Below are 25,142 nucleotides of genomic sequence, written 5' to 3'. Positions count from 1 at the left end.
GTTTATGTGCTGATCTCGTAAACCATGTGGGCCACCCTAATTTCACATCTCTGAAAAAAAATGTCTGAAAAATATGGAGAAACTTTGCCGAAGACACCATATATCTAAAATTGAAGGTTTAGGACGCAATCATTTTTGTCTTCCTAGATATGGCTTTGGGACCAATGTGCAATGGACTCTAATTTTGCTTTGCTTTCATTAAACCTAAGTGTATGTGATTGATAAACTCCGTTTTTTTGCATTGAATTTTTCAGAAAGAAAAATGATTTTCTCTCCCTTTTATTAAAAAATACCGATCAGTACTACTTTACTGCCCATTATCATACAATTTCACGACACTACTTATACAGTTCTGCTGCCATTCACCTTTTTTACAATGAATACTTACAGGAACGCTTGAGAGTGTCTAGTTTGTTTTAAAATTTATTTAGGCAGTGTTGCCATCTTGTTATTGGAATTTACGTCCCGATTGGGACAGAGCCTGCGTGTTCAAAGAGAATACTGTCCATGTTCGCAAGGCTGACATAAGCGCCATTGCCGACCGGGAAACGAACATCGGCACCCTTGGCATGGCAATACTTTGTAACCGCGGACGTTACCACTGGAGAAGGAAAACCTTCCGCTAGCATATTATACAACACACATTCTTTTGCTCCATTCTCAACTAAAACAAAGACAACGGCCAATCAATGCTTATCAGAAGTGAAAATTATTCATCACTATGCTAACCTTGTATGACTCGCCCGCCAGTTTATTTGGGACTGATGATCTATTCGTCATTGTGCTAGAGTAAATGTCCCAATAGTTGTGTTTGAAATGGTTGAAATGGAGTGTTTGACTAAGTGATAATGTTCATCGAACAAACATTGCGGGTTTGGCAGCTTCCATTTATTACGTAACGTTAAAATTGGAAATTTTTGACCTGCTCCCCCCTCCGTAATGCTTTTTGTATGAAAATTTTAAAATTTTTGTATGAGCTGTAACGCTTGAGCCTACTCCCCCTCCCCCTAGAGCGTTACGTAATTTCTGGATGCCGCCTTTGTGGTGTATCAAAATAATGCAATGATTACTTTTTTGTGATAGATTCAAAACAAATGGACAAAAGGACAGAAGATTGAAAGCCAAAAAGTCAAAGAAACAAAGCTTGAAAATGGTTTGTCTTTCGATGTTTTGTATGTACTTCCCTTGTTTTACTCTTCGACCTATTTTCCATAGATTCTATTGTAGGGTATTAAGACCAATGGCCAAAAGAACTTGACCATACAGTATTTGTCAAAGTATTCACACTTTGGTCTAAGTTGATTTTAATATGCCATCATAACATAATAAATTGAGAAGTATGTTAACGTCTCTCTTTCGGGTATTTGCCATTTCATGAGATAATTATTCTTCTTCTTCTTGGCATTAACGTCCTCACTGGGACAGAGCCTGCTTTTCAGCTTAGTATTCTTATGAGCACTTCCACAGTTATTAACTGTGAACTTTCTTTGCCAAAGTTGCCATTTCGCATTCGTATATCGTGGGGCAGTTACGATTATACTCTATGACCAGGGAAGTCAAGGAAATTTCCTTCACGAAAAGATCCTGGGCTAACCGGGAATCAAAGCCAGACACCTTCAGCATGGCTTTGCTTTGTAGCCGCGGACTCTAACCACTCGGCTAAGGAAGGCCCCATGAGATCATATCTAAAGGATCATTGACTTGAGGAGATTAGTAAGGATAAATTAAGTATGGGAAGACATCGAGTAAGAATATATACAGTCAGAGCCAGAGTCGAATTTTCTTAGTCAGAGTTTTTTCTCGAATTTTCTAGAACAATCCCACAGATTTCAGTAAGTTGATCAGAAGTGTTTATCACTTCCGGTATTGACTCCAAATTTTTAAAAATCTCTCAGTCTAGACTGGCAGTCAAAACCAACAAAACTTTTTTTATAATGTATCAATTGTATTTTGGAGTTTTGTCTGAAAATTTACTGTTTTATTCTAGTAAGGGGATAGTCTAATCAACCACCAACCCTAAAGGGGAAGATACCCCCAATACCAGACATTCTCGAAAAATGGAGGGATCATGTTCCAATAAAGATGGCGTATTAGATGAAAAAGAAGCTTTTATAGAGATCAACATTTACGGAGAATAGCACATTCTTGTGATATGCACGCCTTTTTGAAAAATAGAGATGTTTTAGAACGGATGAATGAACATCTCATCATACATAAAGAGGTATTTGAAATGACGTCTTGCAAGTAGAACTCAAATTACTCATGTGCATGCTGCAATTGCTTCGATTTCCCAATGAATGACTATTCCATATTTCTAGTTTCGACGACATGTACTAATAATAAAAAGTAACTGAGATTGTAAACATATAATAAAATTTTGCTTTAATACCATTGATGCCTCAAAACAAAGGGGCCCTATTTAAAATATTAGATTGGCTGAAATTTCCTAGTGAATAATGTACTGTATAAATTACTTAGAATTTAACTGTTTTAGTTTCCGATAAAATAAGGTGGGATCGGTTCACCCCAGGAATCAAGTCTCCGTTATGTACTTATAATTATAATTCTGACAAACTTAATTGATTTGATGCGATTTCAAACATCCTCATCGACTGTTGAACCGTTAACCCTACCGAACGTCCATGGCCGCCGAAATTGAAGCGCCAGAGGCTCCCTGCAGTAGCGCCACTTAATGATTAAGAGAAAGCGCCATCACCCCCAGCAGGGCGGCGAGGATTGGACGGATGGAAACTCCGACCGACACCAGCCGGGACCATCTAAATGGAAAATCGAAATGTCAGTCCCACCGGGGGAAGAATCATATTATTGTGTGCCATTGCCATCGCGTTTTTGAATGACGTTCGGAGTTCGATTTTTCATTTGTTTGTGTGTTGTGGGTGAGCAAGGCGCGTTGCATTTCTCCTGTGCCGACTCTATTACATTTCCGCGAAAACCATTCGCCGGAATGTAACAAACGCCCGGAGAGTATGCGCAACCTGTTTTAAGTGGTAGCCTCGAAATTCATCATGTTGAGTGCTATCAAGGTGTAATCTCATTCTGCTACTTAAATTCAAAATGGCGTCAAAATCCAAGATGGCCGCCAGATTTTTTTCATGTGAATTAATACCCTTCACTCGACTCTAAAAAAACACAAACGATTGAAAACTTGTTTCTTTGTTGTATAAAAAAATATGTTTGCATTAATGATACGTCAAAATCAGAGTATTATATAGAAATTTGTTAATTTTATAGAGTAATTACCATTGCTAACCTAGTTCTTGTACCCTATCTAATTCAGTTTTTTTAGCTTTCTGATGGTGATCTCAGAATTCAAAACGCTAATATGCGCTAAAACGGGTTTTCTAACAAATGGCTGCCGTATTTTTTTAGCTTCAAATGAAAGTTATATCTTTCCTGTGATGCCATTAAGTTTGCTATGTGTTGCATGGGAAATATGAGACATATCACACGTATACCTCAGATTTATCAAAAATGGGCTTTTTCGCAAACTGTTTAGCTAGAAGGCGTACGAGGGTGGCATATACTAGAGACCAGTGTCATAAAATTGGATTTTTAACGATGTGTGCCGATGGCGGCCTGGTTTCAGCGAGAATTGCTCATAATCTCTAATATTTTAACAAATAAATTGCTTTTCTTTTCAATGTTGGACTGCTTTTTCAAACAATATTATTGAAGTGATTATTGGCATTTGTTCTTCAAGTGTTCCAATCATAATCATACCCAAAAACTTATTTCCAAGGCCATACATCTTTTCGAAGAATTTTTTTCCGGGCGAATGGTTTTCGGGGAAATGTGATAGAATCGTTAGAAAGGTCATCACCGAACGAAGCGTATAAACCTAGAACAGAGCGTCCACCCGCACCCGGGTTCGAGGATACGGATGACCAGAAATAATAGCTCATTGCCAAACGAGATAGCGCTGCAGAGATAAGACCCGGCCAGGAATGTTGATTGCATGTAGGTAAATTACGGCAAAACAATAGAACATGCATTTTCACCCTTATGACCACTCCGAGAAGCGGGTGGTTTATCACGATGGTCGTCATGTTCAGGGCCGTTTTGGACATTAAAAATTGTATACACGTTTTGTCCCGTTGGCGGTTGGTCCGATTAAGATCTTAGATTGCAAGGGCGAATATATATGAGTAATTGTGAGCTTGAAAGTCATTCCATTGATCTATTTTAAAACGCATGCAAGAAATATTGAAAAACGGATCCGACTTCTCAATGACTTTGAGCTTTACCGACACTAGAATAGTTTAGGGTGACATCTAAAAATGTCTTCAAGTACAGGCCTTCCGATTTATACAAGGTTAACCAGTGATCCTTATGATGTTAATGAACAGGGTTCGTACTCAAGCGCACAAAAATCAATACAATCTAATAATAAAACCAGTTAGAATCTTAATTATTATTTTGAATATGTTTTTTAAATCTCATTTTTTCAAAAAATAATCTAGCGTTTAAATGTGGAAAGGGCCCAACATATACCAAACATGAACCATCAACATTTTTTTTCTAAGAAAATCCAATTTTAGAATTGACATTGTACCACTTATGCATATATTGTTTCCTGCACTCAGAAACGCGATTATTCGCGGTCATACGTAATGTTTCTAGAGTGCCCAAAACCAATTCTTAGCGCCATATGTAGACATGGCATTTGACATTGTTGGCAGACGGAACCCGTCTCATAAATAATCGACGCAGGCATGCACTTTTTCGCGATGCATGTTGTAGGTCAGCTAGTCTACTTTTTTTTCGACAATGAAATATTTCTACAAAACTCAAAGAACGTGTGTACGCTTCAACATTGTTATTGAAACAGGCCCATTTCCTGCTACCTGGTTGAGCCGTTTTCGACAACTAGTACCAATAGAGCAGCGTCCTCGTCAAAAGTTCCAGAATCAGAAGGGTCAACTTGTGTGCTATACCAAACAGACACAAAGCACTGCTGATAATTATGATTGAGGCTCTGGGGCTGGTCTATTATTAGTACCAACGTACGTGGAGTGGGATCTTTTTATTCGTGCTGCATCATCATTTTAGAAAAAGATTCTCGTCATTTACATGTGGTACAGATGGGACTTTCACAGACAGTGATTATATATTTTTTTCTTTGCAGTGTGAAGAGAAAACTTGGAACCAATTATGGAAACTGTGAAAGAGCGTTTGGTGATATCCAAGCATGCCAGTTGAAATGGTTTTCAGAGATATTCAATCTGGCTTTATTAATTACCGTTTTGTCTCAAATTCCGAACAGACTCATATTCTGAACACTTGGTATTTGTATGGCAGTTTGGTTGAAATGTTTCGCTGAAATATGTCATTAAATTACATGGAAAATGCAGTTAATTGCAATACAATTTTAACGTCTTCCAATCTATTTTATACCTCGGGAGTAGTTATAATTCTCTAGTTCGAGACCAGTAGAACCAGTTTAGATAAATTTATTTGCGAAATTTTTAATTTGAATACGATTTATTCGTGCTGTTCAGAATTTGAATCAAGGTGTTCGGAATATGAGACAGAACGAGCAAATTGTTTTGCATTTGAATCAAAATGTTGTTCCATACTTTTACGTAAAAACAATACTAAACAAGTTCAATTAAGCCATTTTATCGGCACACCCAACAACCAACAGTTAGACTTTGCGGAGAAATTAAAATTTTCAAAAACATCAGCTTATTTATGCCTATCAGATGCATTTTTATTCATGGTTGGCCTTAAGTGTTCGGAATATGAGTCAAAACGGTATTTATTTATTTGGTTTTTCATCAATTAACTTGTTTAAACCTCACCTACAATATTTCGCCAATCCGCCTAGCTAGCAGCGCCCCACGCCTTCTCAATTCGATCGTATACGTAGCGAACATCATCTTTACAGGGTTGTTGTCCGGCATTCTCGCAACATGCCCTGTCTAGCGTATCCTTCCAGCTTTAGACACCTTCAGGATACTGGGTTCACCATTGAGTTGAGCGAGCTCGTGGTTCATTCTTCGCCGTCACACACCGTTCTCCTGCACGCCACCGAAGATAGTCTTTAGCATTCGGCGTTCGAAAACGCCAAGAACTTGCAAGTCCTCCTCTAGCATAGTCTACGTCTCATGCCAGTGGAGGACTACCGGTTTTATGAGCGTTTTATACATCGTGCATTTGGTCCGAGGTGGATCTTTCTTGATCGCAGTTTCTTCTGGATCCCATAGTAGGCACGACTTCCACTGATGATGCGCCTTCGTATTTCCCGACTAACATTGTTGTCACCCGTCAGCAAGGATTCGAGCTAGACGAACTCGTCCACCACCTCGAAGGTATCCCCGTCTATCGTGACACTGCTTCCTAAGCGGGCCTTGTCGCGCTCAGTTCCGCCTACCAGCATGTACTTTGTTTTCGACACATCCGCCCTTTTTTTCTTCGAATTTTTTTTATTTTCAAAATCAAACTTACAAATACATTTTTACTTTCAAATAGAATATATCCAGAAAATTTCTTCACTGTCATTTGAAAATCGGTTTACTATTAAACCGCGCTATTCCAATCTTTTGTTGTAATTCTTCTAAATTTCCATTTCCTTTTTTAATTATATTAAAGGATATAGTTTTGATTACTAACCACAACGCTGCTTTCATTTTGTAGTTTCTATTTCCGAAGTTTCTACACAAAATTTCGTCTGAATTTGATATTTTCAGTTTCATCTTTTCTGTCAAAACACATTTCAGCCAATTCCATATTTTGCAAGAATATTTACAGTAATTTATAACATGGCTCACTGTTTCTTTATTGTTACAGATTTCACAGTTATTCAAATTGGTACCTCTTATTTTGTTCTTAAACATTTTTTCTTGTTCGGAATAATATCTTTCATAATGCAAAATAGTATTGTCTTACCATTAGATGTTATAAAATTACGGTCAAGATTATTTAGTAAACTATCCCATGGCAATTGCGGTAAGCCATGTTAAGTTTTATATTGGATATTCAATCTGTCAATTAAATAATCATATATTTTCTTGCTGTTATTGAGAGAGTCGTTCATCTTGATTTCGTTCGTAAAACTAATCCAATCTTTCATATTCCTCGTTAAGCTTCGGTTGCTTTCTTGATTTAGCCTAAAACTATCTAGAGCAGGGTTGGGAAAAATTTGGAATACCACTCTACAGTAGCCAAGCAAAGTCAATCACAGCCAGCGAAGCCAGTGAAACTCACGCCCAACGCTGGTGTAGGCAAAAAGCCTTGAAAATTATAAAACACCCGTTGCTAAGGACAACCCGAAATTACTGTAGGAAAATGTTCTATTTCCCGCATTTGTAGTCTTCAATAGACATAGGCTACTTGATGAGATTCACGTTTTTGAACTACTGTACTGGGAAGAGCCACGTGATTTTCGCGAAATTCTAGCTTACTACCACAGAACAGATGGGAAAGATGACAACGAAAATAGCTGCCAAAATTTACGGGAACACTAGCGCACCTGGTGGCGGCGGGCAAGCTTTTTACACTGTAAATTTTTCGAAATATGTACAGAATTAGACAAGAAACTCGTCCAAATCTTTTCATAGATTTCTACTTCAAGGTTGTTGCAGTCTCCAGAAAGAGTGGAATATTTTCATTGAATTTAGGGTTACGAAAAATGGTTTGCATTTCCACCTTGTTTTAGTAATCAGATCGTACAAGAGTTTATTTGAATGATTTTCAATATGAATTGAGATAAATGTTTGTTGAATGGTCAAGTTTGGAGGTCAAGGTCTCAGCTTCTAGTGCTCCGATGACCTTGAAATTTTAATCGCAATCCAGACATAACATTAATTTTACTTACTCAAAAAAACCTCTCCGTATCAGATCTTTTCATTTCTTATTCACCATTTTGAACTCATATAGCTATTATACGGCTGTTATAGTGAAAATATTCTTTGTGTTTAAATTTCAAAGGAATATTTTACTAATTGAAATGATAAGTTTAATATCATATTCTCGATGCAAAATTTAGAGCATGACAAACATGCCAGAAAAACGTCATTTTTTTAATGGAACCTCAACTCAAAACAATTTTCATAACCAAAAGTCAGCAATTTACTGAGATTGTCATATAAGTTCTCCTAATTTAAAGAATTTCGCGGGCAAATTTCGCGTATTTCGCAGGTTCCGCGAATTCACATTCTCCTTACTTTTCTCATGTTGTTAAGATCTGGTTCACGTTCATCCATGTAATTTCAGTTAATGCACGCGAAGTTTTTTTTCTGGAATATTGATAACATACAATCAATCATTATTTCATTTATAATGAAAACAAATATTAAAAAATCAAGGGTAGATTGTTTTACAGTTTGCGGCGACCATTATATTATAATCACAGATCATATTTCAGTAAACACCATGATTGAGCTATTTGTCTTATTTATGTCATCTTTAAAATCAAAAATTTCGAAGTTTGCAAACCACTAGAAATAGCATAATAGTTTACGTAAAAAATCGTACAGGATTGATTTAAACTTTGACCCATCTCCAGAATAATATGTCATTGGGGGTTTTAATGGAAGAAGCTTTTAATGCTAAAAAAATCAGTGCCACACAAAACATTTTCGTAAGGAAAACATATCGTAATAAACATTAATATTTTTTAACTCATAAGCATATTCTTCATCGTATTAAATATTGTGACGTTCATATTTTTTAACACATTAAATGCTGTTGAAAATGAATGCTATGAAATCGCGTTTATTCGTCATCTCACGCTCCACAAGTGCAGTTAAGACCAGTGCTGGGAATAGTAATAGTAGTAGGCTTGAATTTTCGCGAAAATCACGTGGCTCTCTCAGTACAGTAGTTCAAAAACGTGAATCTCATCAAGTAGCCTCTGTTGGGTGCACGAATTTTCTAAATCATGAGTGTCATTGAAGGCTCTAAATGCGGGAAATGCAGCGGGAAATAGAACATTTTTCTACAGTAATTTTGGGTTGCCCTTAGCAACGGGTGATTTGCAATTTTCAAGGCATTTTGCCTACAGCAGAGATGGGTGTGAGTTTCACTGGCTTCGCTGACTGTGATTGGCTTTGTTTGACTACTGTAGAGTGAGTTTCAGTTTTTTTTTTTTTCAACCCTGGTTAAGACACCTAATCAATTCGACGTCATTCCGCATTTTGACCCGCACTATTTAAGAAATTCGTGGAAATAAATCAGCGAAGATTAGTATAAATTCCATTTGATGAAGAAACAACAACTAAGAAATTTACTTCGTTTTTTTTTCTGATTTTGTAGAACGCGACTCTGGTTGAACACCGGAATTCGGTAATCGTTTCTCCTCCTCAAACGTCAACCTAGATGCTTGATAGCGAGTCTGATGTGCTATACAACGTGCCATGTCGGGTGCTAATTCTGAGGACTCAGAGACAAAGCAGAGTAAAATTGTATTAATTTATTTCTAGGAAAACACATAACATAACACCATGATTAATTAATCAACCTTGCACTCGTCTAAAATATTGCACATCAGAGGGAGGTTTCTGCTTCATTTACATCATAGCAATCCTTTGCTGCAAAGCTATAAACAAATTCGATACATTGCAATTGTCCATTGAATAATTTCAACCGCATCCTTCACGAGAGTGTTCGTAAGATCGTGTTGGAAGAGCTTTTGCGTGAAGACGTTTTTGTTGGAAATATCAAGCTCGTAAAGCAAAAACTGTGTGCCGCAACGTGTATTGTCTGGTCCGCTGTATATGATACACCGCATGGCTGTTGTAAAGCTTCCTAAAACGCGCATTTGCCGGAAATTCCACACGGCGAATGGTTCTGGAAAGAAACATAAGAATAAGTAAAAAGGTAGCAAAACCGCGATTGTTCTTTTCCTCTGGGGAACGCCGCGTGTCCTTTTGAGCAAACGCGGTAGTAGAGAAAACTTTATGTTTGAATCTAAACGTTGGATGAAAAAGGTGCACATGATTGAAAGAAGCGTTATTTTTGCCTATATAAGTTTTATAACAAAATCATTCACAGTGCACCAAGGGGGCTGGGGAGGTTAGTAGTTGTTGTTTCAAGTCGAAAACTACAGTCGCACACAAAGGATATTATCAGATACCACAACATTTTGCTAACACATTACCAACGATATCCAAAAGAACGTCAGAAGCCAATAATTAGCGTAAAAATGACCATGTTTGCAATTCAAAACGTGTCGGGCTTTTGTTGCCAAATGTTTTGATTTAAGTGCACGGCAATGTTGCAAGGCTTACTGTGTTGGCGAATCAACGATGTTGACATAACCTCAAACAAGTTATACGAGCGAGGCAGATCATTTTAGACGAAATTAACGTCAATATCCTGCACTGCAAATTCCAGTTGGGCAAACAATGTTTTATTCGCCTACTCTTCTCCACATTTTTTTGTACTCTAGATGAAAATTTCTTTTTGTTCTAAGATGGCTATCTGTTCTGTGTTACTACTATTACTATTCCCAGCACTGATCTAGAATCAAAGTGTTGTTTTTTGGAGCAAAGAGAATATTCTTAAACCCTTAGCCCGACTCTTGTGGCTTCGCGTTTAAGGCGAGTGAACAAATCTGCCACCGTTTATATGAAATTTTCTCCCAATAATATCTATGTCGTCCGCGAGGCAAACAAATTGTCAGGATCTCGTAAAAATTGTGCCTCGACTGTTAAGTCCTGCTCTCCGCATGACACCTTCAAGCGCAATATTGAACAACAGGCACGAAAGTCCGTCGCCCTGTCGTAGTCCCCGCCGAGACTCGAACAAACTGGAGTGTTCGCCCGAGATCTACACGCAGTTCAATCCTCCTCCAGTTAAAAAAAAAAAAAACCTTACGAATCATGCAACACTTTGTTTGTTAAATGATGTTTCTCATGCATATGTTGCGCTAAAGTTTTGCAAAAACTTTATTTTATGTGAGACGTGACCTAACTTCGCCAGTTATGCTACATCAACATTTCCTTCCCCTATCCCAAGTTACGGTAAAGATGGGCGTGGCCGGGAATAGTGATATTCATGCTTTTAGTATTCTTGTTTATGATTTGGACAAGGTATACTCCCCTGCCTTGTTCCTGAAAGTAGTCAGGATGAGATTATTAAAAAGAAACATGAATCTTGCTAGTATCCAATCTACGATGTATACCGTAACTACGCTAACGCTAACGCTAACGTGACCTAACTTCGCCAGTTATTGAACTTGTATTCCGAAGGGTGCAGTTAACTCATAGCTTCTTCTTCTTGGTATTAACGTCTCCACTGAGACAGAGCCAGCTACTCAGCGTAGTGTTCTAATGAGCACTTCCACAGTTATTAACTGAGAGCTATCTTTGCCAAAGTTGCCATTTTCGCATTCGTATATCGTGTGGCAGGTACGATAATACTCTATGCCCAGGGAAGTCAAGGAAATGTCCAATACGAAAAGATCCTGAACCGACCGGGAATCGAACCCAGACACCTTCAGCATGACTTTGCTTTGTAGCCGCGGGCTCTAACCACTCGGCTAAGGAATGCCCCTAGTTGACTCATATGCAACAAGCTTTTATTCATAGGTAATGTGATAGGTTTTATAGTGCATTGGCCAAATGATAGTTCGATCAGCTAGTGGAGTAGTGGGTAGAAGAGAAGATTTACGAGGTTGGTTCGATTCTAGTATTTTGATTTTTATTTTTTTCTCTTAAGCATTTTTGAACAAATGAGTAATTTCACTTTAACATAAATATGTCTGCTTAGAAATGTTACTGTCTTCGGCAAAGCTGTTTAGCAGACCAAGGGCTATCTGGCGGTAAAGAACCTGCTTGAGAATTTTCCCGCTGAGTGGCGCAAGTGACATTTTTTTTTAATCGTCTGTACCTTATGATTGTTATCAGTTAGAAGGTTGTTGTCTATGGCAAAACTTTTCAACAGATCGAGAGATATCTAGCTATGAAGAATTGAATTCGTCCACTAGGTGGCGCCAGTAAAAGAAATTTTCAATCTTCTCTACCTCAAGGTATCTTCGAAAAAAAAAATATTTAGTGGATTGAGGGCTACCGTCACTACCTCAAGATCCTTATCAGCTAGAAGGTTGGTGTCTTCGGCAAAGATATTTAAAAGATTGAGGGCCATCTGGAGATGGGCCGACGAAAAATAAATACATGGGGGGGGGATATGAATTTATAAAAGATAGTCAGAATTCATGTTTATGTAAAATTGCGTCATGATGAACTATTTGAATAATGTTTAAAGTCCAACTAAAAATCAGACTTCTGCCGAAGATCTTACCCGACATCATTTGAAAGTTTCATCAACATTCCGCAGTTGATCTTGCGAGGAATCCGTCAATAACCTGATGTGAAACTCTAAAGGTTTTCGTCAAGCATCTGTTAAGTTATCTTAAAATGAATTCTTGCAGGAATTCTTTGAAGAATTAGAAATGAAATCTGAACTTCACATTTTCGCCAGGAATTTTTTTCTGGAATGCCTCTTAGCTTTCCACAATATATTTTTCTTTAGATTGTTCAAGGAATTAAAAAAACGTTATTTCCAATCATTTATTCCAGAGATCGTTCTTGAGAGAGGCTCTATTTTTCCCATCGAGTCCTCAGATATATCTCAGTTTATTCTTGGTTTCATAAGAGCATTTCGATGAAATGTGCACCATTAATTTCTCACAAGATACCACCGAAAGTTTATTTGTAGTTCAGTGTCCTACTTTCGTTTTATAATAGAGTGCAGATCCACTTGGGCAATTCCATGATTCACTTTGACATGGAGGGTTTTTCTCGGCCGAAATGTCTGAAGCTTTGCAATAAGAGACGTATCTGTACGACGCATATTCTGTATGACGCATGAGATCTGTACCTTTAAAAAAACCGAAAGCCGAAATGAATCAAAAGTGCCAAGAATAGGATCAGGCTCCCTACTAGGCTTTCCATCATGAATTGTTTCAGTAATTTTAACAAAGAGAATACAGGAAAGTTTGCCGGGATTCATCCACGTATTTCCGAAGATGCCATCTTCGGGAATTCTTCTACATATTTTTAACGAAATTTCTTCATCTATTCTCTTGATAATTTGATCAGATATTACAATCATAATTACGCTTTTAGATTCGTATTATTTTTAAGAATCACAAAAAGATTTTTTTCAGTTCTTCACTGCCTGCAACCCTTTAAAAATTAATTTTCTTAGTTTTTTCTCCTAAAAATACTTGACGAAATGCAACCTGTAATTAATCAAAACTTTGTTCTGATATACCGGTGAGAACTCCTCTAAGAGATGTTTTGGAAATGCTTTCATAAATTCCAGTTCCCTTTTGATAATTATACAGAATTTACACCACAACAGGAGTTTCAAGCACTGTAAAAAATACTCCAAGGATTTTCCAAGTAATTTGCATTAATTAGTTTTAAGATATTATCAGAGAAGTTTGTACAGAAATGCTGACTTGGCTTCTAAAAAATTAATTAAATTCTTCAGGTCTAGGAAGAAAAGGTTAAGAATTTTCTCTATGTATTTTTCCAAGCAATCCTTCTCGATTTACTCTTGGAATTACCCCTAGTATAGCATAAATATGTTTTAATAGATCCGGTAAGAATTTCCCCGGAAATTTCTCTAGGATTCTTTTAGGGTTTTTTTTTTCAGAAGTTTAATATAGAAGTTTTCCTTGGAGATGATTAAGGTATTTAAAAAACATCCTTAAAAAATCATGTAAAGATTTCGATAATTAAGAAATTTCCATGAATTTCAAGAATTTAGTCAGAAGTACCTAAAGGTTTATGTTTTCCTAAATTTTTTTAGATAGTTTTCGCATCAGTTTCTTCCGAAATTGATCCTGTGACTTCCCCAGTTTTTTTTTCTTTGAATTCGTTCAAATATTGAAACATAATTTCATTGAATGAAATTATACTTCAATTTTTTAATGAATTTCAATGTTTCCTGACGGCTTTATTTTTATAATTTTAAATTTATCTATCTCTGAATGAAACTTTGGATGAATCATTTTAATTATGCTCAAAAGAATGCTAAAAGGTAATCCCGAGAAAAGAAGTTTGAAGAAATCCGCAGAGAAGTTTGTTTAACCTCTGTAAAAATTTTGGTGGTTGGTGATCCTAGGTCAAGGATCGAGGAATACTTGATTATTGGAATAGTTATTGGAATTAGTTCTGAAACTCCAGAAATGCGTCAACATATTTCCGATACCATATAAAAAAATGTTTTTCTCAAAAACATTTCTGAAATAACTTTTGCAGAAATCCTTAGATGTATTTCATTAAAAATATTTAATAAAATTCCTCCAAAGAGACCGATGGAAGAATCCTTGGTAAAATTCTGAAACGGAAAAAAAACTCCAGGAGCAATATCCAAAGAAAAATCTTTACGATATCCCAAGAAACGAACATAAATAAAATTTAGGAGGAATTATTGAAATAGTTTTGAACTCATTCCTGATACAATCATTGAAAGTATTCCTAAAACAATCTTTAAATGAATTTAGAGTGTAACTTTTAAAGGAATTCAGTAGGAGATTATCAAAGGAATCTGTTGAGAAATTCAACATATCATTGGTGGAATTCTAACAAAAATACTTACAAGAAACCAAAGGGAGTAGTTTACGGAAGATTTTTTGCAACAAATGTTATTATAGTATTCATGAACATATGTTTTGTGTTTTTGAAGTTTTATTTAAAATACATAAGGCTTGTACTCGAAAAAAAAAAATGCACCATTTTTATCCGTGTGTAACTTTTTTGTCCGTGGGTAAAAATTGATTAAAATCTGGGTATAACTAGATTGGAGTGTATTGTTTACATGTGCATAATTTCATAACATCGCCGGATAATTTTGCGCGCCGTCATGGAAAATCCGACTGCGAGCATGAGATGGATCGGAAGACAACTGGGAATCACCCATCAGTTGTATGTAGTTCTTGTGTGGTAAATTCTTTTAAGGAGTTCCAGACGACCGAGCGGCGGGTTGGAAGCGGAAGAAAATCGAAGACAAATGATCCTGTGAAGGCCCGGAAGGTGTTGGATTATTTCAAGCATAATCCGAACCTTTCGATTCACGACGCGACTCTGAAGGCCAAGTGTTCCGCCTGGTTCGTTCAGCAAACCATTAAACAAGCTGGGCTTCGTGTACTCAAAGTTCGGAAGGCACCAAACCGGCGTGATCAACTAAACACGTCGGCCAAATCCCGCGTAAGGAAGCTGTATCGAGAGTGATTTACGAAACCGAAATGTGTGGTTATGGATGACGAAACTTACATCAAGGCAGAAGACGCAAAGCAGATACCGGGGTTGGAGTTCTACGTTGCCAAATCACGGTTTGATGTTCCGGAAGACATAAGGAAGAAAAATGGACAACCAGTCAGTGATTATCGATAGCGATCGATATTGATTCGTTTTGAATCGATGGCGATCGCCATCGCTGGACAAAGATCTATGAAGAAATTGGAACACTGGTTGATCGGGTGAAAGTTTCAAGAAAATCCGAAATAAAATAAATTTTTGGTGAACACTTTTGTCTGGTGCATTTTTTTCGAGTACAGGCCTTAATCGGAAGAAAAGCTAGAATCAAATCAAGCAACTCTAAAAAAAATTGAACCAAGAAGATTTTTCACTTTCACATTACTAACTGTGATAGAAAAAAAGGATGGATGTCTACCGTGGCGAAAAAATATTGGCCGATCAGAAATTGTTACCAATGCGTTAATCAAACAATAATGAAGTATGCTATAACATAAACGTTGCTACATAAACGCCTATAAAATTTGAAATGGTTGTTCAAAACCTGATTGGATACATGACCGTAGTAAATCAATAACAATATGCAACAGTATTGGTACTCAAGATCCTTATCAGTTAGAAGGTTGGAGTCTTCGGCAAAGAAAAGATGTTCAGCTTTCTGACTATAAATACAGTCAACCCTCCATGAGTCGATATTGAAGGGACCATCGACTCATGGAAATATCGAGTCATGGAACAGCAATGTTATGGAAAGCTGTTTGAGGGGACCATCATAGTAACCATGAAATTTTATTTTTAGTATGGTTCCATCATCTAGTATGGAAATCCATCATCTAGGTGGCGCCAGTAAAAAAAATCAATCTTCTCTATAATGAGATCCTTATCAGCTAGAACTACAACTGTTCATGTTAGAGAAATGCCTCTATTACCGTAATCTGACGTAAGCGCCATTTCAGTTATTGGCTTATTTTGCCACATACATATCTGCAGAAGTAACGAAATTTGAGGGGAAGGTGGTTCTGTAACAAAGAACTTCAAGAACTTATGGATATTGTTCATTCTGAGCGATAAATGTTCACTACCAATCAATGGTGCCAAATGGCGCTTACGTCAATCTGACAGATTACGACAGTCTACATAAAACATCAAAAAATTTTATATTTTTATTTTGTTCCTAGTTCGATGTAATATATTTTCACGTCCAAAAAACAGATAGAGATAAAAAAAATCAATCGATATTTTTATTATTTGGAGTGAAAGTTTCATAATTGAAAAGCGTTCAAACCACCATAACATAAATTTCAATTAAAATATTAAAAATAAACTCTTGTTACACTCGATTACTGACGTTGATACAGTTTGCGGTTAAAGCAGTGATGGCTTTATTCAGAATGAAACAACAAAAGAGAATCATAACGAAGAGTGCCACGGTTGAACATTTGGGATTGCACTCAAAAAAATAGCACTACAAACTCGAGTAATTACGCTGTAGTCTGCTTAACAACACTCATGCCCCACTTTACTATATTCTTTCAACAGCTTTTTTTAATCTGTGACTTTCTATAAAATTCCGCAATGTTTGTCATTCCGAAAAATCTATAATTGTGCCCCCTAATGATTCAATTTGATCGTCTAATCAATTTAGTCAAAAATGCTATTAAATAAATTTCTTTCAGCTCATTCTACTGTATGGAATATGTTTTTAGGGAATAAGGAAAAAGGCGCCACAATACTGTAGTCCCTGGGGCCCTACATGCTCAAATGTGGCCCTGTACTACATATTTTCATTTCTGAGCAACGAAACATTATCAAAAATGCCAAATGGTACCTCGCCTAAAGATTGGGTTTGGTATTAGATAGAGGATTAATGCAGTCAGCCCACAGTTATTGGTCAACTAAGAATCATTTTACAGAACAAAATATAGTAATAAATGTTGGTGCAGAATATAGATAATTTTGGAAATACATTCTAAAATTTCGAGATTATTTATGCAAAATTGGCAATTTCAATACAAATTATAAGCGACCTTTTACTCACAAATGTGGATCAGTGGAAGATGATGATGTCTGGGTGCTATCTAAAGTTTTTCATTGTTCATCAATCAATTTTTTTCTTCACAACAGCTGTTTCATTGAAACGGATTAAGTTTTTGAGATATTAAAGTATTCAAGCAGTATTATCTTGTCCACCTTCCTCCAAAAGTATGGACTACCTTTTTCGTTTGTATTGCAATATACCTTGAGAAGTTAATAAAAAAACATATTTTTTAAACTTTATAAGCGATTATATAGTTTAGACGTGTAGTGTAAGCTAAAGATTGCCACGTTTCTAAAATGTTCCAACGAATGGATCGGGAGATACGTAAAAATATTTTTTCATGATTCATTCAATCAGAGACGGATCACTATTGAAAGTAGCATTTCACATCTTTAATTACATCTACTTAACTACATACTGTTTCATACTTCGAACATTTCGTCAAAATTTTACTTGAATTGATAATTTTAATTGCCTAAAATTTATGGAATATTTTCTTGTATCGATACTTTAGGTTTCCGTTATTGTTACGAAAAGAAAAATAATAATCCACCACAAATAGCACATTACATTGAAAAACTCAAATAAACATCAAGTGGCGGGTGGCACTTCGGGGCGGACAGCTCAAACGAGTTGATAGATGAAGTGCAATAACGTTGATAAGCACTCGACTTTCAATGTCACGTTCAGTCGTGACAATTTTAATCAATCTAAATTGCATTATCGACGAACGAAATCTAGCACTGTGTACCCGCGTAATAGTTATGCCACTTCACCCCCTCCTCGTCAGTGATCGTTGTCCAAACTACACGAAGCAAGACATCTCTCCTCTCATCTGGTGTTCAACTGACGAGTCAACTGAAGAAAATTATTTGATGAACAGAACAATTCTCACTGGCTCTACATATTAGCAACTATATAAAATTGTGATCCACACCAGACCAGTCAGAGCAAAAAATGTGCCGCTATTGATGTAAATAAATATGTATTATATGTTTTTGTTTAGACAAACAGACGCGTGCTCTTCGAAGCGCTCGTGAATCGTATTGAAACTTCCCGTTACAGAATAAGATAGATGATCTGCAAGGGAGGGGTGGAGGAGGTTATGAAGTGTACATATGACTACCGGTCATGCAATCGGAATTAAAACCATGTGCGAAAGTGGGCGCAAAAATAAACCTTAGACATTGATTCAAATCGACTGCCGGATGATTGCTTATAAGTACACCACGAAAGGTTCTAAGCCGTGAATGTTTTAAATTTGTTTTCTTCCTAGAGGTCGATAATTTGTTTGCCTCATTTAAAAACTTGTTCAGATTGCTTTCACTAATAGTTGAACTTTCTTTGTTCCCATTTCAGCTTCCTGAAAGAAATGATGGCTGCAAAAAACTACACATTAAAGCCGAGGGTGGTTTTACCCGATGACTACGTCAAAGGTACAGTATAAATATTTTCATTTCCAAAAGAATAAAATTCATTCGGATCATTGAACATTTTGGTTATCTTATTGCAGAATGAAATACTATTAACACTTCAGTCGTCGCGTTGTTGTATTTTGTACAACACTGTTGAAAAAACCTCGCTTTTCGTTCACAACAGCAGCGTGGTGGTTCTGACGGTGGAAAACCACGCGACGACTGGAAGGTTAAAACAGCAGCCATTAACGACAATAATGAAATGATGATTTGAGTAAAAGACACTCTTGTTCTTGCCTATGACCACACGAAACACAATTGTCAATATCAACGTATTTTCCCGGAAAATCTTGATAGTTGAACATCCGAGCACGGTCGTATGAGAACCATAAAACATAGCAATTACAAGTTTTATTATCATAAACTAATTTCGTTCTTTTCAGTTATCAATTGTATGACTCTTGTTATCGACAAATTTGTAGTTATCAGATTGAGATTGCAACTAATTTACAACATGATGAATTATCGAAGGAAAAATTTAAAGAATAACAAAATTTATAATCGTTCTGTTTCAAACGATGACACAATGAGATATTCTATTGATGTCATTTGCGTAAATTATTGTGTTCGTTTTTATTATGTCGCCTGTTTATCCAACCAAATTAATTACAAATCAAATTATCAATGCTTGTTATCGTATAACTTAAGCCGTCAAGGCCAAAAGTATCCCACTTGAGTCCCAAAGTTGTTATAAAAAGTTGAAAGTCCAACTTTGACAATGCAATGCAATGCAATGTGTTGGACAAATTAAACAATGTAACAATTTTTAAGGTGAGAAATTATGGTTTTCGTGGTAAAATTAAGTTCCAAGAAGAAATATACATTTTTGATTACACTCAAAAGTTGTTTTACTTGAAGCCACGTAAACCCCAATTTTAAAACCTGTTCTCCTATAAATCAAAATTCGACTCAATGACATGTAGCTTTTTCTACATGAATATCATTGTAGAAGCCCAGCGAACAGGTTTGGCCAGAAATATAAATGTTTGATTACACTCAAAATAACTTTTAGCCTTTATAGTCTGAACCTACGATTCGGGCACTCACGAATTAACTAAAAAATATGACTTTTACACTTCTGTACCGATTTTGCTCGTATACCCCTCAAAATAACTGGTCTCTAGTGTTTGAATCTCTGCCGAGAAGTGGATTCGGCCATGTGATTCCGGGGCGTAGTGGAGTAGGATTTTGCCCAGAAGGAGATAGCTGTTGTATTGATTATGAAACTCAGCTTGCGACACATCAATTTTCATAATTTTTCAAAACTACCTCAAAATAGGATATTTCGAAGAATTTTTTGGCACACGGGACATGTCTTAAAGTAAAAATGGTCACTTTTATTTCTGCTCTTAAGCCTATCTTGCGAGAAGTCAAACTTCATAATTTTTCCAAAAAAAGATCATAAAAAGAAAATTTGAAAGATTTTGGCCACATTGGACTCGCCCCTCAGTGCAATTTTATATCTTTTCCAAGGTTCAGGGACAAAATGTCGAAAGCAGGGTTGGGAAAAAATCTGAAACTCACTCTACAGTAGCCAAACAAAGCCAATCACAGTCAGCGAAGCCAGTGAAACTCACGCCCATCGCTGCTGTAGGCAAATGCCTTGAAAATTGCAAAACACCCGTTGCTAAGGGCAACCCGAAATTACTGTAGAAAAATGTTCTATTTCCCGCTGCATTTCCCGCATTTAGAGCCTTCAATGACACTCATGATTTACAAAATTCGTGCACCCAACAGAGGCTACTTGATGAGATTCACGTTTTTGAACTACTGTACTGGAAGAGCCACGTGATTTTCGCGAAAAGTCAAGCCTACTACTATTACCATTCCCAGCACTGGTCGAAAGACAAAACGAAAGCAGTCATTTTTCTAGCGAGGGTTTTTTGGATGACTAGCGTTGCTATGGCAAAAGAGGGATCGCAGTAGGCAGCGCGCGCGAACAGATGTGTTGACAATTGATCTGTCACGTTTTTATCGTCTCCGCAAATCATTAGAATCGGGTGGTGCAGCTTTTGATAAAAACGTGTGTATAATTGCAATAAGTCGATTTACTCTGCCCGTTTTTTGCCGAGCAGTGCTTCGTTGAAGCCCAAGCAGAATTTTTTTTTTTTTTGTATAATCGCTGTTTATTTCTCGTTTGAGCTAGCACACGTTCTGAGTTATTTTTGCTTTTGTGATACGAGCATGCTGATTAAAGTAGTTCACAGCCAACTAGTTGAGGATGGATGATCGAATTGGTGAGCTCGTTTCATGATTTAAATGTACAAAATGTTATGAAACGTATATGCATCACAAAAAAAAAACATAGAATTTGTTTATGTTGAGATTACTATGCCTTCGATTACTTTAACTTACGCTCAAATAGTTGTTTCGAAATAAAAACTATTAACTATAACACACACTTAATTGATTCAGCTTTCCATCTGTACTTATTTGAATTATAATCCTAATAATGATTAACATCCGGAACATTTATCTCATTTGACTTCAAGTCATGCACACAAATCTACTCACTCTAACTTGAGAGGAATTGTGTAGGTGATAAGATAACCGGCACACACAAGAGACCACGACGTATCAAGTCTACCCAGGTAACCATTAACCACTGTTATAAACGGTACACACTTAAATTATTTTACGGATTCCTGTGAAATCTAAACAGCTGAACAGTTCGGTAAAATAAATTAACGGAGTACGGTAATTTTTTACAGTATTTGGTAAAAAATCACCGGAATCCGTTAAATTCCGACGAAGTTCCGGTGTTTTATTTCACCGAACTGTTCAGCTGTTGAGATTACGGTGAAATTCACCGTAAGAGCTTAGTGTGTATATGAGCCATTTAACGGCTTTTCAGTGCCTACTAGCTTCATAAAACATTTTCAAATGCTAATAGGCACTGTGACCCTTGAGCACTGATATTGGCCTTATCTGGGTATATAACGCATTATTTTAGTGCTTGTAAGCCCTGTGCCAATAAGCTGTTCACAACGACTGTCAATGCTGTTCAACGGCCTAGTGCCATGACGTTTGTAAATCAAAACAAAAATGAATTTCATATCACGCTCGCACCTACGAAAAATATCGTAAGCAACTGGCAACGCATGAGAGAATAAAGTGAAACACATTTATCTGCCTCTTTTTCGCAAACCCAAGACAATGCAAATAATGTATCCTCGAATGTATCAGGACCTTGGAAGTCCTGAAAATCTTTCAGAACGAATATGCGATGGAAGACGTTGCCATGAATGCTTCGATATATGCTGCATTGCTGTACTATTATGATGCTGGAGATTTTTAGTTATGAAACAAAATATATACTAAATCGATTGTAAAGGTTTGGGAACCCGAGTAAAGCTTGAGATCATATTGAGAACTAATTTTGATGTTGTGATGTCGCGAATTTTGATAACTCATTTTGCTGTCATTTTGGTCGTTTTAACGGTTAAAATATCAAAACTGAGAGCAGAAAAATGTTCCCATGAAATCAAATAGAAAACTATTTTTGCTATCAGTTACAGCAAATTGAAAACTGTTTCTGCTATCATGGAGGGTAAATTGAAAACTCGTTGAGATGTACATATTTTCGATTGATATTGAAACGAGTCTGCGACAAAATAAATGCTCTCATAGTATCTATACATGTAGCACGAATAAATTTATAATTAGATAAAATGAAAACATTACCAAAAATTTAAAATTATAGCAGAACAAAAACAAAATATGATATCGAATGTTTCAGTGACAAATTGATATCAATTTATGATATCAACTCGATGCTGATAACAGAATATGTTTTCAACTTGCTTTTTTTTTTTTTTTTTTTGATGTTGGACTTTGCTCGGGAAGGGGGGGTGTTGGTTGATAAGCGGTTAGTTTTTCTGTGGATTTTGCTTCCGCGCTGCTATGTGGTAATAAATATCTCTAGACACATTTCATCAGAACCTCACCGGCATAACCAGCATTGCTCATGATTTAGCAGGAAAAATATACACATGCTGCTGCAATGTTATCTCTTTCAAATACGATGTTTAACCTACTAATCCACTTGTGCAGCAATGAAACAGATGGGAAAACGACGAGCATTATCGATAAGAACACCGACAACTGCAGTTTGAGCCTGGATCACGCAGCAAAAAAAACAACATCACAGAAGAGAGAATGAGAAAAGGAAAAAAATAACCAGCGATAAACAAAACTTTTTTTCTTATTATTTTCTTTTTTGCTGCATGCTATAAAAATTTGACATCTCTTATTTCAGTGACTCGGTACGAATAGGCTGTTTATCAGCCGAATAATTCGCCAAAGTGGCTTTTTAAAGCCCTTAATTATGATATAGTTCCTGTTAACCCTGTTGGCTATGCCTTTTATTCGACTATAGAACCGAGTTGGTGCCAGTTTTTACGGCTTAGTGGTTACTTGGGACATGTCCTCTATTGCAACATTAGATCAAGAACAAGAAAACTGAAATGAATTTCAGGTACTGGTAAACCATCCAGCAACAAAATTATTTTACCAAACGAATCAAATTTGTCCGCCGCATTCAGGACACTAAACTGATATAATGAACCCTCAAAAATATCATACTCTGAATCGAAAACATTTTATCTACTTACATAATTTTAGAGCACTGTTATTCGAGAAAAACATTATTCCACAATACACTCCAATTTGGTCAAATAACTGCCATGATCAGTTGATTTCTGTTGCTGATCTGCGCAGATCACAAAGGGTTTGATCAATGATCGTCAACGCTCAACGAGCTTGGCGAATCACGGCCTACCCCTTAGCTCAGTGGTTCCCAACCTTTTTAAAGCTGCGACCCCCTTTTAAATTCTACAAGTATCCTACGGACCCCTGAAAATGGTTGATATTCTTGGCAGCCACGTAGATAATGCAAGAATTCTGCTATCATCCTTCGAAGAAGTCTACTAAGACTCTAAAGTGTTTTAATCCGATAAGGAATCTTGAGAAAGTATCTTGTCAAAATCCTGGCAAGATTCCAACAAAAAATCGCGCCAGTAATATTCTCATCCCTAGTTATATTAGTCAGCTTTACAAAAGTTTGTTTAGTCACAATATGTCAAAGAGTAATTCGTTGAGAAAATCACCGGAAACTCTACGAAAACTTTGAATATCTCTCCAAAAATACTGTGGTAGTTTTTCGTATTACAATCCCGCAAATTATTTACCAGGGCCCAAGGAATTTGGAAGATTGTCGAAAACTGCAAAAGTTAAAGCAAAAATATGCAAGGAATTTCCTATTCATACCTCATTGAACAAGCTTAGATTGTTTTTTTGAAACTCACACTGGAAAACAACCAAGCAAGACTGGAGTAGAAAATTTAGAACGACCACACTCGAAGTAATCTAACCGTACAAGATCATTAATAAATTGATAGTGAATGTTTTTCATCAGTACTGACCTTTTTGAAAGTTTAATTAAATAAGTTACATTTTTTGAAATATTTGTGATATAAAATCAGCAACTGAATGTTTGTTTGAGTTAGCTTCGCGGACCCCCTGAGAAGCCGTCTCGGCCCCCTAGGGGTCCGCGGACCACCGGTTGAGAAACCCTGCCTTAGCTGATCATCAAGTGTGCCTAAAATAGACTGATTTTTGCTCATGAGCTGAGCATTTTCAACCTACCTGACTGAGATTTGTCTTTGCCAAAGTTGCTATTTTCGTGTGGCAGGTACGCGTACGATGATATACTGTATAAGGCAATCCATGAGACAGCTGCAATCAGCTGTTTTTTGTTTACCACGAGCTTTTGACGTTTTGTGATCGGAGTGACCGTTCGATTACAAAAGAAATTGTAAAGCTGCGATAACACTTGCATGTTTTGTTTACCCTTCCGTTTCGGTTGCGTGCACACTTTTAGCTGTCAGTCATATCGTGGAAAGTCCTCATACCCTTATGCCCAGGGAAGTTAAGGAAATTTCCATTACGAAAAGATCCTGGGCTGACCGGGAATCATATCTCAACGAAATGCTACAGTGAAATTTCCATACAAAACACGAGTGTTCGGAATATGAGTCTGTTTGAAATTTGAGGCAAAACGGTACCACACTGTCACTGAAGACTATTCTCATTCTATTCAAGAAAAAGTAGCACAATTGACGGATGAACTCTTGCCACATCGCAGACAGAATCCCCATAATTTTCAAACAGATATCTCAAACACCTTTCGAAAGAGGCACCCAAAAGTGGTATTGATTTTGCATATCCATTAGGGCGATTCAAATTTTAAAAATGTTTGAAAATCCAATCTCCCATATGCTCCTTACCATCCTTACCATAAAAATAGTGGTCTGTGAAATTTTCGGCTTTCTAGGTGATGATTTGAAGGTGGCCCAAAGACAATGTAGGTTTATATGGAAATTAATATGGAGAAATTTT

General features: G+C 36.7%; 1 protein-coding gene across 7 annotated transcripts in view; it reads left to right on the top strand.

The window, feature by feature from the left end:
• LOC5579663 (glycine receptor subunit alpha-4) overlaps positions 1-25,142 on the top strand; it is a 143,302-nt gene that overhangs the window by 83,323 nt on the left and 34,837 nt on the right. For 4 of the 7 annotated variants that reach the window (XM_021851756.1, XM_021851755.1, XM_021851760.1 and 1 more), the window contains exon 3: positions 18,628-18,704. In XM_021851756.1, the coding sequence (XP_021707448.1) occupies positions 18,628-18,704 (77 nt within the window). Of the gene's footprint in view, positions 1-17,887; positions 18,242-18,300; positions 18,547-18,627; positions 18,705-25,142 lie in introns of those variants that run through there. The other 3 variants (XM_021851759.1, XM_021851757.1, XM_021851758.1) reach the window with 3 other exon arrangements.

The sequence above is a fragment of the Aedes aegypti genome, chromosome 3 (genome assembly GCF_002204515.2).
Source record: "Aedes aegypti strain LVP_AGWG chromosome 3, AaegL5.0 Primary Assembly, whole genome shotgun sequence".
NCBI classification, from domain to species: Eukaryota; Metazoa; Arthropoda; class Insecta; order Diptera; family Culicidae; genus Aedes; species Aedes aegypti.
The sequence above is the reverse complement of the archived record's forward strand: the minus strand, read 5'-3'. Positions and strand labels throughout refer to the sequence as shown.